Source organism: Mobula hypostoma, chromosome 7 (assembly GCF_963921235.1).
Source record: "Mobula hypostoma chromosome 7, sMobHyp1.1, whole genome shotgun sequence".
NCBI lineage: Eukaryota > Metazoa > Chordata > Chondrichthyes > Myliobatiformes > Myliobatidae > Mobula > Mobula hypostoma.
In genome coordinates, this window is record NC_086103.1 from 161,991,300 (window position 1) to 162,007,475 (window position 16,176).

Below are 16,176 nucleotides of genomic sequence, written 5' to 3' on the forward strand. Positions count from 1 at the left end.
GTTCTTCCTCCAATGCTTTCAAAATATTCAGAGCTTTTGTTAATGTGATGTTGTGCAGCTTGTGTATGCTACTTAATAAAAACTATTCTCCAAACTTTTTTTTGCAGTGTAAAAAGTGGTCAGATACGAAATCTGGAATCAGCAAGAGTATCTATGCTTGGTCAAATAAAACGGTAATATTACTATTGATTCCCTCGCCATTAGATCTGTCTGTTTACAGTCCTTGCAAGAATATTAATTAGTTTCCACATTAGCAGAATTTGGACTATGTAATGTTTTGCCTCTTGAATCCCCATGTTAAAAAATCTGAATTTCTTCAAGGAATGGTTTACATTGATTAAAACCTGTATTTACGTAAGGACTTCAATTAGCTAAGAGGTCTTAAGGCATTTTAAGTACATATGGAGGACAATAAATTTTGGACCCTGGTGAAGGCTGAAGAAGGATATAAGCAGAAGAAAGATCATTTTAATTTTTGGGGATTAAGAGCCAGAGAAGATCAGTGAACACGAGAACAATGGATTAGTGGAACATGGTTGGTGTTTGGTTAACAGCATTTGAGTTGGTTATGGTAAGAGCTGTGAATTGTGAAGGGTTGGAGAGCAGGCAGGAAAGCATTAGAATAGTTGAATTTAGAGAAGACTATCATGTAATGAAGTTTCAACTAGCAGATTGAGTGGAGATGGGTGATTTTGCAGATTTACAAATGAGAAGAATTGGGTCAGAAGCTCATTACCAAGTTGTATAAAATACTGAAGTTGTCAAAATCCTAGTTCCCCTTGAGACAGTGTGGAGAGAGGGATGGTCTGTGGAGAAGCTATGGGTTTTCTGTTAAATTTGACTATTGCTTTATCCACATATCAAACAAATAATCATCAAAAAGAAAATGAAGAGATTGAGAGAAAGAAGGTGAAAAGCAGGATATCAATAATTTTAAATACAGTGTGATTCCATGCCTCTGGATACTATTACAAAGAAGGGAATATGCATTAAAGAGGAATGGGGGGGAGAGTGTGAATTTTAGGGAGCCATGACTCTGGCTTATATCTTCTCAATGTGTTGTTTGCCCTCTGGTGTTTTTCCCTAACAGTTCAAGATAATAACCCCTCTGAGTTATTAAGAAATGGAATACTCTATGAAAAAGGTGGGCAATATAATTGTTCCATCTGTTTCAGAATGGATAGGAAAATCCCAGTGATAGCTACAGATGATCATGTAAATTAAGTAACTAAAACATATACCAACTTTGGTAGGTGTTTCCTCTGGATTTTAATTTGGTAAGGCTAATAAGATAGTTCAGTGAGAATGATTAAAATATTGAAAGTCATGAGGTAATTTTGAATTGATTCCATGCAGATACGAGGAAGATTCCAACACTCCAGGGAGCTCTCAATCTCTCGTAGACACTGCTATTCATGAAGAGGAGGAGGAGGAAGAAGAAGGAGGAATTGCAAAGAAGGAGAAAAAAATTGAACCAAGTATAAAAGAAGATAAAGCTGAAGTAAGTTAATTTGGATAGAAGTATAAATAATATTCATTGGTTTATGTTCTTGTTGCAAAAGTCTTTTGCTTATGGATTGTGGGGTGAGGGGGTAGGAGAGAAAGTATGTCGTCACTCACTAGTTTTGTTTTTCAGCTGTGTTATGCTAATAGTTAACTAAAAATAAATGAAAATGCTGTAAATACTCAGTAAGTTCGGTACTTCCAGCATTTTCAATTTTTTTCAGTTTCCTAGAATCTGGACTTATTTCTTTATGATTGACTGCTTATTTTCTCTTCTTCCTTAAATCTGTATTGTGTTCTATGGCTGGCTGGCTAAATACGTTCACTATTCTTTGTTTCAGTATACCTGGCGTATCGAACTATCCAGAACTGAGAAGTATTGGGAGGGGTGGTTCAGAGGATTATCCAACCTCTTTCTTAGTTGCCCGGTTCCCAAGCTACTGTTACTAGCAGGTATACTCTTCATTGGTTAAAATCTATTTCTTTGTAGAAACTGCTTAAAAATCTTTTATGTAATTTCAAAAATCCATTTAAAATCTTTGTTGTAGGTGTCGACAGATTGGATCGAGACCTCACAATTGGTCAAATGCAAGGTAATACTGTAATGTTTTTGAATATTTTGTGTTATGCATTCTCACCCAGGAATAATTTCAATAACAGATGTGAGAGTAAATGCTTAGTTGTCAAAATAAATAGCTGATTTACAAAATACCTTTTCACAAGGGTTAATGCAAACTATTTTCCTTAATACTCTTTGGTACTTTAATGTGGTAAACCATAAACTTCACAAACAAGAGAAAATCTGCAGATGCTGGAAATCCAACAGACACACACAACGCTGGAGGAGCTCAGCAGGCCAGGCAGCATCTATGGAAAGGAGTACAGTTGACATTTTGAGCCAAGACCCTTCCTCGGGACTGGGGAAAAAAAAGATGAGTCAGAGTTAGAAGGTAGGGGAGAGGGGGAAGAAACACAACGTGATAGATGAAACCGAGAGGGGGAGGGGTGAAGTAAAGAGCTAGGAAGTTGATTGGTGAAAGAGGTACAGGGCTGGAGAAGGGGGAATCTAACAGGAGAGAACAGAAGGCCATGGAAGAAAGAAAAGGGGGAGGAGCACCAGAGGGAGGTCATGGGCAGGTAAGGAGATAAAGAGAGGGAAATAGGAATGGGGAAGGGTGGCGGGAGGGTGCATTAGCTGAAGTTAAGTTCGAAAAATCGATGGTCATGCCATCAGGTTGGAGGCTATCCAGACAGAATATAAGGTGGTGTTCCTCCAACCTAAGTGGGACCTCATCACGACAGTAGAGGCGGCGGCCATGGACTGACAGATGGGAATGGGAAGTGGAATTACAATGGGAGATCCCACTTTTTCTAGTGGGCTCAGCAAAGCGGTCTCCCAATCTATGTCGGGTCTCACCAATATACAGGAGGTCACACCGGGAGCACTGGATGCAGTAGATGACCCCAACAGACTCACAGGTGAAGTGTCACCTCACCTGGAAGGACTGTTTGGGGCTCTGAATAATAGTGAGGGAGGAGGTATAGGGGCAGGTGTAGCACTTGTTCTGTTTGCAAGGATAAGTGTCAGGAGGGAGATCAGCGGGGAGGGATGAATGGACAAGGAATTTGCATAGGAAGCGATCCCTGTGGAAAGCAGAAAGTCTTGGGGCGGGTGGTGGAGGGAAAGATGTGCTTGGTGGTGGGATCCCGTTCGAGATGGCGGTGGTTACGGAGAATTATGTGCTGGACACGGAGGCTGATGGGGTGGTAGGTGAGGAGAAGAGGAACCCTATCCCGGATGAGGTGGTGGGAAGATGGGGTGAGGGCAGACGTGCACAAAATGGAGAAGATGCATTTGAGGGTAGCATTGATAGTGGAGGAAAGGAACCCCCTTCCTTTGTTCTGGAATGAAAAGCCTCATCCTGAGAGCAGATGTGGCAGAGACAGAGGAATTGAGAGAAGGCGTTGGTAGTTTTATAAGTAACAAGGTGAGAAGAGGTATAGTCCAGGTAGCTGTGAGAGTCAGTGGGTTTATAATAGATAAACTGTCTCCAGAGATAGAGACAGAGAGATTGAGAAAGGGAAAGGAGGTGTCGAAAATGGACCAGGTAAATTTGAGGGCAGGGTGGAAGTTGGAGCAAAGTTGATGAAGCCGATGAGCTCTGCATGGGTGCAGGAAGCAGCACCAATGCAGTTGTCGATGTAATGTAGGAAAAGTGGGGGAGTGACATAGTGTAGGCTTGTAACATAGACTTCTATGTAGCCGACAAAAAAAGCAGGTGTTGCTGGGATCCACGCAAGTATCCATGGCTACACCTTTTGTTTGAAATAAGTGTGAGGAACCGAAGTAGAAATTATTGAGAGTGAGGACAAGTTCTGCTGGACAGAGGTGTGTGGTGGTGGAGGGGAGCTGGTTGTGTCTAGTGTCCAGAAAGAAACGGAGAGCTTTGACGTCTTCCTGGTGGGGGATGGAGGTGTATAGGGACTGGGCACCTTTGTCATTTTCAATGACAAACTCTGCCCTTCATCAGGGATTTGGCCATCTTCGGCAGAGTTTGTCATCAAAATGTCGGTTCTAACCGATACTTGTACCTGGCTGGAAGCCAGAGGAAAGTATATTTGTCATATACGCTGGGAAAGCACTGGATCCGTACTCTGGATACTTCCAAGTTTTTGATCATAAGAAGGAATTACTTTTGAAGTATAAACTACTTGTTTTGGTGGAGTGATGCAATAGATAGAGCTGTTTTCTCACAGATCAGTGACCCATATTCATTCTTGAACTCTGGTGCTTTTTGTATGGAGTTTGCATGTTCTCCAAAGTGACAGATTTTCTCCCACATCCCAGAAATATATATTTTGGTGGGTAGATTGGCAAATTGCTCCTTGTGTCTAGTGCCTGGAAGAATTCTTGGAGAGATATTGAGAACATGGGAAGAATAGGTTGCAGGAAAAATTATTGGAGGAATGGTATTGCTCAGAGTTGGCATAGACTGGATATTTCTAAATGACTGCTTCTGCTGTTTGAGAACATTAATTAATGATGAAATCACTAATGCACCTCTGTATAATTATTTGTTCAAAGGAAAATTTCAAATGCAAGTTCTACCACAATGTGGCCATGCTGTACATGAAGATGCACCAGACAAAGTAAGCGAAGTTTTTTTTTGTTGTTCATTATCAGGATTGTTTTAATTTAGTCATCACATTCATATTTCAACTTGTTCTAAACCTTAGAATCAGAATTGAGCCAAAACCAGTGACCGATCAATATTCCCAGGGGTTTTTAAGGATAGACAATCACTGCTAATTGTTGCCTCTTATATAGGAGCATTTTTTAAAAAATCACAAATGATGAGCTAAAAAGCATTTGGGTGCATATTATTTTAAATAGCAATCAGATGTAGCCACAAGCTGCTACCTTCATCTATAAAAAATAATTGATGTCTTTAAATAACTTTAGATAAATAAACAGAAATGGGATTGTAATTTTTTGTAAAAAAATGGTCTTTGATAATATTTGCGATGTCTTAGAATTTTTTTTTGCATAAATCTAAGATTGATTAAACTTGTAAATGGTGCAAACCTAAAATAAAACCAAATTTGCTTTCTGTATCAGAGAAGGTAAAAGTCACTTCATGTGTGAGGACTTTTACAGAGTTTTCAGAGCTGCTGCACAGGTCTCCAGTATTTTCCAGTTTAGGTTTGTGTATTTTTTTTAGAACTTTTATTTCCTTAAATTTCTTTTTAATTTGAAAAGCAAATGTAATTTTAACAAATTTACAATTTGGAACACAGGTTGACTACAGTGTTTTTTTTCCTTAACTAGAGTTCAAATTTATTAACCCTTGACATCATCAGTTTTGTAGTAATAGTAATATTTTTGTAGGTGGCAGAGGCAGTTGCAACATTCATGATTCGTAATAAGTTTACAGAATCAAAGGGTGACATCCAAAGGTAAGAGTGTTTAACCCATTCTTTTCTGTACTGCATTTGATTGATTACAACATGAAGACAGATCAGTACATTCATCAGTAAGGTGGTGGTGGATCTTCTGTCTCATATAACTTCCTTCCTGATAATCATTAGGGCCCAAGAATACGTTAATCAGAATAATGTCCATTCTACAGTTAAAAACATAGAAAACCTACAGCTCAATACAGGCCCTTCGGCCGCCAAAGTTGTGCCAAACATGTCCCTACCTTAGAAACTACTAGGGTTACTCATAGCCCTCTATTTTCTGAGCTCCATGTACCTATCCAAAAGTTTCTTAAAAGACCCGGTCCTATCCGCCTCCACCACCATTGCCGGCAGCCCATTGCATGCACTCACCACTCTCTGAGTAAAAAAACTTAACCCCTGACATTTCCTCTGTACCTAATCCCAAGCACCTTAAACCTGTGCCCTCTTGTGGCAGTGATTTCAGCCCTGGGAAAAAGCCTCTGACTATCCACACGATCAATGCCTCTCATCATCTTATACACCTCTATTAGGTCACCTCTCATCCTCCGTTGCTCCAAGGAGAAAAGGCCGAGTTCACTCAACCTGTTTTCATAAGGCATGCTCCCCAATCCAGGCAACATCATTGTAAATCTCCTCTGCACCCTTTCTATGGTTTCCACATCCTTCCTGTAGTGAGGCAACCAGAACTGAGCCCAGTACTCCAAGTGGGGTCTGACCAGGGTCCTATATAGCTGCAGCATTACCTCTCGGCTCCTAAACTCAATCCCACGATTGATGAAGGCCAGTACACTGTATGCCTTCTTAACCACAGAGTCAACCTACGCAGCTGCTTTGAACATCTTATGGACTTGGACCCCAAGACCCCTCTGATCCTCCACACTGCCAAGAGTCTTACCATTAATACTATATTCTGCCATCATATTTGACCTACCAAAATGAACCACTTCACACTTAACACACACAAAATGCTGGTGGAATGCAGCAGGCCAGACAGCATCCATAGGAAGAAGCACAGTCGATGTTTCGGGCCGAAAGGTCGACTGTGCTTCTTCCTATGGATGTTGTCTGGCCTGCTGCGTTCCACCAGCATTTTGTGTGTGTTGCTTGAATTTCCAGCATTTGCAGATTTCCTCATGTTTGCACTTCACACTTAACTGGGCTGAACTCCATGCCACTTCTCAGCTCAGTTTTGCATCCTATCAGTGTCCCGCTGCAACCTCTGACAGCCCTCTACACTATCCACAACACCCCCAACCTTGGTGTCATCAGCAAACTTACTAACCCATCCCTCCACTTCCTCATCCAGGTCATTTATAAAGATCACGAAGAGTAAGGGTCCCAGAACAGATCCCTGAGGCACACCACTGGTCACTGACCTCCATGCAGAATATGACCCATCTACAACCACTCTTTGCCTTCTGTGCGCAAGCCATTTCTGGATCCACAAAGCAATGTCCCCTTGGATCCCATGCCTCCTTACTTTCTCAATAAGCCTGGCATGGGGTACCTTATCAAATGCTTTGCTGAAATCCATATACACTACATCTACTGCTCTTCCTTCATTAATGTGTTTAGTCACATCCTCAGCAAATTCAATCAGGCTCTTAAGGCACGACCTGCCCTTAACAAAGCCATGCTGACAATTCATAATTATATTATACCTCTCCAAATGTTCATAAATCCTGCCTCTCAGGATCTTCTCCATCAACTTACCAACCACTGAAGTAAGACTAACTGGTCTATAATTTCCTGGGCTATCTCTACTCCTTTTCTTGAATAAAGGAACAATATCCGCAAACTTCAATCCTCCGGAACCTCTCCCCTCCCTATTGATGATGCAAAGAGGCCAGAGGCTCAGCAATCTCCTCCCTCGCCTTCCACAGTAGCCTGGGGTACATCTCATCCGGTCCTGGCGACTTATCTAACTTGATGCTTTCCAAAAACTCCAGCACATCCTCTTTCTTAATATCTACATGCTTAAGCTTTTCAGTCCACTGCAAGTCATCACTACAATTACCAAGATCCTTTTCCGTAGTGAATACTCAAGTAAAGTATTCATTATGTACCTCTGCTATTTCCTCCGGTTCCATACACACTTTCCCATTGTCACACTTGGTAGGTCCTATTCTTTCACGTCCTATCCTCTTGCTCTTCACATAGTTGTAGAATGCCTTGGGGTTTTCCTTAATCCTGCCTGCCGAGACCTTCTCATGGCCCCTTTTGGCTCTAATTTCCTTTTTAAGCTCCTTCCTGTTAGCCTTATGAACTTCTAGATCTCTAACATGACCTAGCTCTCTGAACCTTTTGTAAGCTTTTCTTTTCTTCTTGACTAAATTTATTACAGCCTTTGTACACCACTGTTCCTGTACCCTACCATAACTTCCCTGTCTCATTGGAACTTACCTACGCAGAACTCCATGCAAATATCCCCTGAACATTTGTCACGTTTCTTCCATACTTTTTCCTGAGAACATCTGTTCTCAATTTAAGCTTCCAATTTCCTGCCTGATAGCCTCATAATTCCCCTTACTCCAATTAAGTGCTCTTCTAACTTGTCTGTTCCTATCTCTCTCCAATGCTGTTAAAAAGGAGATAGAATTATGATCACTATCTCCAAAATGCTCTCCCACTGAGAGATCTGACACCTGACCAGGTTCATTTCCCAATACCAAATCAAGTACAGTCTCTCCTCTTGTAGGCTTATATACATATTTTATGAAGAAACCTTCTTGAATACACCTAACAAACTCCACCCCATCTAAACTCCTCATTCTAGGGAGATGCCAATCGATATTTGGGAAATTAAAATCTCCCACCACGACAACTCTGTTATTTTTTTTGGATTTACAAATTCTTTAATATTTCTGTATTCACATAATTTATGACTCCACTTTGTAAATAGTATCAGTGTAAGATTTTCTTTTGTTATTTTCTTCTTCTGTACCTCTTTGATTATGATAATCCTGTGCTCACTCCTATCTCACTAAACTGGGAACACAGCCTGGTAACTTGCTTTTCAGCAACCTTGCAATGTCATGATGAAATCTATTGCCTTTATATATTTATTCCATCATTTTTATAAGCAAATGCCTAAATCATTGCGCAAGGGGCCCCTGAATGAGCTTTATTTGTACATACAGTGCCTATAAAAATTATTCAACTCTCTTCTGAAGTTTTTATTTATTAATATTTTACAACATTGAATCACAGTGGATTTAATTTGGCTTTTTTTAACACTGAGGAACCAAGTTATAAGGAAAGATTGAATAAGTTAGGACTGTATTCTTTTAAATGGAGAAGATTGAGAGGAGATTTGACAAAGGTATACAGGACAAAATTACGAGAGGTATAGGTAGGGTAAATGCAGGAAGGTTTTTTTCTACTGAGATTGGATGGGATGACAACTAGTGGTTATGGGTTAAGGGTGAAAGGTGAAAAATTTAAGGGGAACATGAGGGGAAACGTCTTCACTCAGAGGGTCATGAGAGTGTGGAATGAGCTACCAGTACGTGTGGTCCATGCGACCTTGATTTCAATGTTTAGATACATAGATAGTGAAGGGTTGATGAGAGTAGGCAGTTTAAATGGTTTCAGCATGGACTAGATGGGCCAAAGGGCCTGTTTCTGTGCTGTACTTCCTTATGACATGATAGAGTATTTTTCTGTTGATCAAAGTGAAAACAAGGTTCCTGTGACGTCATCGTCCAGAATGGCTGCTTAAATCAATAGCTCCTCCGGAAAAAAGTATATATTGCCCCGTTAATCCATCAAATGTAAGATCTTTCGAAAATATCTGAATTGATAAGGGGGGCAAGAATGGGGAAAGAGAATGGAGATTAAAAAAAGCGTCACTGTGGAGCCTGCGTATGAGAGACGTGCAACACGCGTCTCTCCTATTCGAACGTGTGCTAGCGAGGCTGACGATGCGCCTAGTTCAGGTGAAGCAGCAAATATGATAAAAATTCTGGAAGAGATATGGGGATTCCAAAAAGATATATAACAGCAACTCAATGATATCAAGTCAGAGCTCGCCAACATCAATCAAAAATAGCAGTGGCAGAGACTGGAATTGAGAAGGTGGAAGATCACATGCAAAATGTGGAACGGATACTAAGTAAGACGATAAAAATATTAAATCAACAAGAAAGTAAACTAATTGACCAGGAGGGAAGATCACGATGGAAAAATATCAGGATATACAATGTTCCCAAAGGAGCAGAGGGTTTGTCTATGATGGAGTTTGTAGGAAAGTTGTTGCGGGACGCACTAGAGATTCCCTGCACTATGGAGCTTGAAATTGAGAGGGCACACCGTGCGCTCGTCCCGAGGTCTACTGGAGACAGAGAAGATAAGCCATGCTCAATAGTAATTAGATTCCTTCGATACAATACCGAGGCGGAGATTCTACGAAGGGCCTGGGGTAAGAAGGGGGTGTTTTTGGACTGGAAATTAATATAGTTCGATCAAGATTACTCCCTGGCGGTCCTGCAGAAACATAAAGAATACTCTGCAGTAAAGCAAGTATTAAAGCAAGGAAAGATTAGATTCCAAACTCCGTACCCTGCTAAACTGCGGGTGTTTTATGAAGATGGTATGCAACTGTATCAGACAGTGGAAGGGGCGACTACAGACGTGAGGAACAGAGGGCTGCCCGTCAGCGTGATCAAACCGGAGGGAAAGCCTGGCTGAGCAGTTATCCCGACCTGCTTGGGAAATAATAAGAGAACCAAGAAAGCAGAGGACGGAAGGAGGGCGAGAGAATATCAGGAAGAATCTGTGAGTTTTCCGAAGACAGCCCTCACCCCCTCCAGAAGAGCCATAATGTTTGGCTAACTTTAAAAGTGTTGATACGATAAACAGAAGCAAAAATAGACCTTTTTCAAGAAATACTTATTATAATGTGGATTTTATATTGCTCAATTTTTTAAATTCATTCATTCACTTCTTTTTCCCCACCTAAATGAGAATATATATATATATATATAGGAGGAATACACATGGAAATCTTTTCTGTGTAATGGACATAGACTTGTTCACTTATTTTTATGGGTACTATGATGGGGCCCCCAACTCACAGGGAGGAGGGGCTATCCCCCATGGCTAGACCTTTCCTCTAGCTCAACCCAGGGTCATCTACTAGAGACCTAAGCCTTGGAATCACACCTTGGTTGCCTTTTTTTTTAGTATTCAAGTTTCTTGGTTCTTATTTGTTCAGGGAGTAGATCAATTAAGTTTTATTCTGCTAATTTCAATGATATATTGACAGGTAAATACACATGGCTAAGGACAAAGTAAAATTCATTTCTTTTAATGTCAATGGGCTGTTAAATCCAATCAAATGCAGTAAAATTCTATCCAAAATGAAAAAAGAACAAGCCCATGTAGTATATTTACAGGAAACTCACTTAAGTGATAATGAGCATGGAAAATAAAGAGAATGGGCTTCACTAATTTGTTCTTCTCCTCATATAAATCAGGACATAGGAGAGGAGTTGCTATTCTTATCTCAAGCAAGCTAAATTTTGAAAAAGTATTGGAAATGGGAGATAGGGAGGGCAGATATATTCTGGTAAGGGGGAATATAGATGGAAATTCAGTTACTCTATTGAATATATACACACCCCCAGGAAGTGATATTAGTTTCTTTCAAAAAATTACTAATATTATGGTAACGGAAACAGAAGGTCTCCTGGTATGTGGGGGAGACTTAAATTTACAATTACAACCAAAGTTAGACTCTTCCAATAGAAAAACCTAGGAAACAAAATCCTTACATAAGAGAGTTAATACACTTTTTGAGGATGTTGGTTTAATTGATATATGGAGGGACCTTTTCCCGGACAGAAGGTATTACACTCATTATTCTGCCCCCTCCCTCATTCTGTATATACAAGAATAGACTATTTCATAACATTTGGAAAAGACAAAGACAAAATAAACACCTGTGGAATTGGGACAATAGATGTAAGTGACCATGCACCTATATATTTATCTGTTGATTTTGACCTACAACTAAAGAATACTATTTTCTTTTCATGAAATTCTGCACCCTTTTTTCTTCAAACATACCTTTGCTCATTGCAGCCAAGAAGTTCTATTTTAAGTTCATCAGTCCACAGGACTTGTTAACAAAATGCATCAGGCTTGTTTAGATGTTCCTTTGAACCTTTTGAATAGAACTTTTTGGCCGCAATGAGGAAAGGTATGTTTGGAGAAAAAAGGGCAGAATTTCATGAAAAGAACCCATCTCCAACTGTTAAGCACGGGGGTGGATCGATCATGCTTTGGGCTTGTGTTGTAGCCAGTGACATGGGGAATATTTACTGGTAGAGGGAAGAATGAATTCAATTAAATACCAGCAAATTCTGGAAGCAAACATCATACTGTCTGTAAAAAAGCGGAAGATGAACAGTGGATGGCTTCTACAACAGGATAATGATCATAAGCACACCTCAAAATCCACAATGGACTACCTCAAGAGGCGCAAGCTTAAGGTTTTGCCATGGCTCTCACAGTCCCCTGACCTAAACATCATCGAAAATCTGTGGATAGACCTCAAAAGAGCAGTGCATGCAAGACGCCCCAAGAATCTCACAGAACTAGAAGCCTTTTGCAAGGAAGAATGGGTGAAAATCCCCCAAACAAGAATTGAAAGACTCTTGGCTGGCTACAGAAAGCGTTTACAAACTGTGATACTTGCCAAAGGGAGTGTTACTAAGTACTGCCTTGCAGGGTACCCAAACTTTTGCTTCAGGCCCTTTTCCTTTTTCGTTATTTTGAAACTTTAAAAGATGGAAATAAAAAAGTTTTCTTGCTTAAAATATTAAAGAAATGTGTCATCTTTAACATTATGCCTTTTGGAAATCAGTTCATCTTTGACTCACTTAGCTATTCACAGTAACAGAAATTTTGACCAGGGGTGCCCAAACTTTTGCATGCCACTGTACCTGTCTAGTAGTCTCTTAAATTTCACTAGTGTATCTGCCTCCACCACTGACTCAGGCAGTGCATTCCATGCACCAACCACTCTGAGTTTAAAAAAAACCTTCCTCTAATATCCCCCTTGAACTTCCCACCCCTTACCTTAAAGCCATGTCCTCTTGTATTGAGCAGTGGTGCCCTGGGGAAGAGGCGCTGGCTGTCCACTCTATCTATTCCTCTTAATATCTTGTATACCTCTATCATGTCTCCTCTCATCCTCCTTCTCTCCAAAGAGTAAAGCCCTAGCTCCCTTAATCTCTGATCATAATGCATACTCTCTAAACCAGGCAGCATCCTGGTAAATCTCCTCTGTACCCTTTCCAATGCTTCCACATCCTTCCTATAGTGAGGTGACCAGAACTGGACACAATACTCCAAGTGTGGCCTAACCAGAGTTTTATAGAGCTGCATCATTACCTCGCGACTCTTAAACTTTATCCCTCGACTTATGAAAGCTAACACCCCATAAGCTTTCTTAACTACCCTATCTACCTGTGAGGCAACTTTCAGGGATCTGTGGACGTGTACCCCCAGATTCCTCTGCTCCTCCACACTACCAAGTATCCTGCCATTTACTTTGTACTCTGCCTTGGAGTTTGTCCTTCCAAAGTGTACCACCTCACACTTCTCCGGATTGAACTCCATCTGCCACTTCTCAGCCCACTTCTGCATCCTATCAATGTCTCTCTGCAATCTTCGACAATCCTCTACACTATCCACAACAGCACCAACCTTTGTGTCGTCTGCAAACTTGCCAACCCACCCTTCTACCCCCACATCCAGGTTGTTAATAAAAATCACGAAAAGTAGAGGTCCCAGAACCGATCCTTGTGAGACACCACTAGTCACAACCCTCCAATCTGAATGTACTCCCTCCACCACTACCCTCTGCTTTCTGCAGGCAAGCCAATTCTGAATCCACCTGGCCAAACTTCCCTGGATCGCATGCCTTCTGACTTTCTGAATAAGCCTACCGTGTGGAACCTTGTCAAATGCCTTACTAAAATCCATATAGATCACATCCACTGCACTACCCTCATCTACATGACTGGTCACCTCCTCAAATTATCAGCCTGTATATAAAAAAAATTGAGGAAGATATTACAAGATGGAACCTCATTCCTTTTTTCAGTCTCAGTTCAAGGTTTGAATCTATTAAAATGAATATATTGCCCAGACTATTCTATCTCTTTCAGACCCTACCAATAGAGATTAATCAGAATTAATTCAATGAATGGAACAAAATGTTATCAAGATGTATATGGCAAGGTAAAAGACCTAGAGTCCATCGCAAAACTTTGCAATTAGCCAAGGAAAAGGGAGGATGGGGCCTACCTTCTCTTAAAGATGATTATTTTGCAGTACAGTTGAGAGCTGTGATATGCTGGTGCAACCCATCATATGATGCTCAATGGAAAAACATTGAGGAGGGGATACTTCCCATCCCCATACAGGCAATTTTGGCTGATAACTTACAAAGGTACATAAATACTAGTGATAATCCATGGGTGAAATGGACTCTTAAAATATGGAAAACTATTATAAAAGAATATAAACTAGAGGGAGATATTGCAATTCTTAAATGGTGTGCATATGACTCGGATTTTACGCCGAATAAACTGAATGCTAGATTTAAGGACTGGATAGCTAAAGGAATAACAGTTCTTTGCAATATTATGAAAGAAGGAAAACTGTTCAGTTTTGAAATGCTTAAAGAGAAACACTTATTCGAAAAACAAGACTTTTATCGGTATCTACAGATGTGACAGTATGTTAATAGGAGGGTTAAAAATGTAACCAAGGCAAGTACATGTTTGATGGAGCTATTTAGAAAAGGGTATAATTCAGATAATGGTAGTAGAATCATTTCAAGTGTGTACAAGGGTTTGTCAAATCTTAAAACACATTCGACTTCATACGTTAAAACAAAATGGGAGAAGGAAGGAGGTATAATTATATCTGAGGAAGAATGGACAATAATATGGAGGTATCAATGGAAGTGTACCAGTTCACAGAAACGGAGGGAGTTTGGATGGAAAAACTTGATAAGATATTTTATTACACCTTCTCAGAAATCCCATTATGATAGTAACCTCCCTGTTTGCTGGAGAAATTGTGGAAACCAAAATGCAAACCATTTTAATTGCAAACCATAAACACATTTTAATTCCACATCCCATTCCCATTCTGACATGTCCATCCACAGCTTCCTCTACTGTAAAGATGAAGCCACATTCAGGTTGGAGGATATTCCGTCTTATATTCCGTCTGGGTAGCCTTCAACCTGATAGCATGAACATTGACTTCTCTAACTTCCGCTAATGCCCCACCTCCCCCTCATACACCATCCGTTATTTATTTTTATACACACATTCTTTCTCACTCTCCTTTTTATATTTACTTCATACCCTATCCGTTATTTATTTACTATTATTTTATATTTTTTTCTCTCTCTCCTTTTTCTCCCTCTGACCCTCTCACTATACTCCTTGCCCATCCTCTGGGCTTCCCCCCTCCCCCTTTCTTTCTCCCTGGGCCTCCTGTCCCATGATCCTCTCATATCCCTTTTGTCAATCACCTGTCCAGCTCTTGGCTCCATCCCTCCCTCTCCTGTCTTCTCTTATCATTTTGGATCTCCCCCCTCCCCCTCCCACTTTCAAATCTCTTACTAGCTCTTCCTTCAGTTAGTCCTGACGAAGGGTCTTGGCCTGAAACATCGACTGTACCTCTTCCTAGAGATGCTGCCTGGCCTGCTGTGTTCACCAGCAACTTTGATGTGTGTTGCATGCAAACCATTATCATATTTTCTGGGATTGCCCCATTATCAAAGACTATTGGAGTGGCATACACAATGCCCTACAAGACATTTTTAAATGGAAATACCCTTAGAAAGTTAGACAATATATTTTGGGTATGTACCTCAAAAATGGTTGAAAAGAGATAAATATTTAATGAATATACTGTTGGTGGCTGGTAAAAAAACTCTTACTAGGAAATGGTTATCAAAGGAGAGCCCAACTTTAAATGCATGGATGGAAATTACAATAGACATTTACAAAATGGAGAAGATAACAGCATCTGTTAATCATAAGTTGGAACAATTTGATTCATACTGGGAAAAATGGTTCAACTACATAACACCCCATAGGCCTGATTTTATCCTCACAAATCAGTGAATATGTTGTAAAAAAAAAATCACTCCCTACTTGTACATAGTTTTCTCCTTTTGGTTGTTCTTTCTTTCCTCTCTTTTCTATAGGTGTATACCTCAGATAAATATTATGTGGAGATTTGTGGCAAATATGATTATATGATATATATGTACAGTATCTGAAATATATCTTATGCAGATGTTTGATGATGAACTTAAAAAATAAATTACAAAAAAAATACAGTGAAAACAAATTTCTGCAAATTGGTCTATATTTATTATGAATAATTGATTGCATTATTACTCGCCCCCTTCAAATCTCAGCAACTGTGGCTGACAAGGGAAGTTAAGGACTGCACAAAAGCCAAGGAAAGGGTAGCAGAAGTGAGTGGGAAGGTGGATGATTGGGAAGCTTTTAAAATCCAACAAAAGGCAACTAAAAAAGCTATAAGAAGGGAAAAGATGAAATATGAGAGCGGACTAGCCAATAATATAAAATAGGCTATTAATTTTTTGTTTCAGTTGTATAAAGAATAAGAAGGAGGTAAAAGTTGATATTGGACCACTGGAAATGATGC

The 16,176-nt window shown here is 40.1% G+C and overlaps 1 protein-coding gene across 2 annotated transcripts in view; it reads left to right on the forward strand.

The window, feature by feature from the left end:
• Positions 1-16,176, forward strand: part of ppme1 (protein phosphatase methylesterase 1) — a 78,139-nt gene that overhangs the window by 53,516 nt on the left and 8,447 nt on the right. For both annotated transcript variants that reach the window (XM_063054452.1, XM_063054454.1), the window contains exons 9-14: positions 108-173; positions 1,357-1,501; positions 1,845-1,956; positions 2,052-2,096; positions 4,589-4,653; positions 5,393-5,460. In XM_063054452.1, coding sequence (XP_062910522.1) covers positions 108-173; positions 1,357-1,501; positions 1,845-1,956; positions 2,052-2,096; positions 4,589-4,653; positions 5,393-5,460 — 501 coding nt within the window. The remainder of the gene's footprint in view (positions 1-107; positions 174-1,356; positions 1,502-1,844; positions 1,957-2,051; positions 2,097-4,588; positions 4,654-5,392; positions 5,461-16,176) is intronic.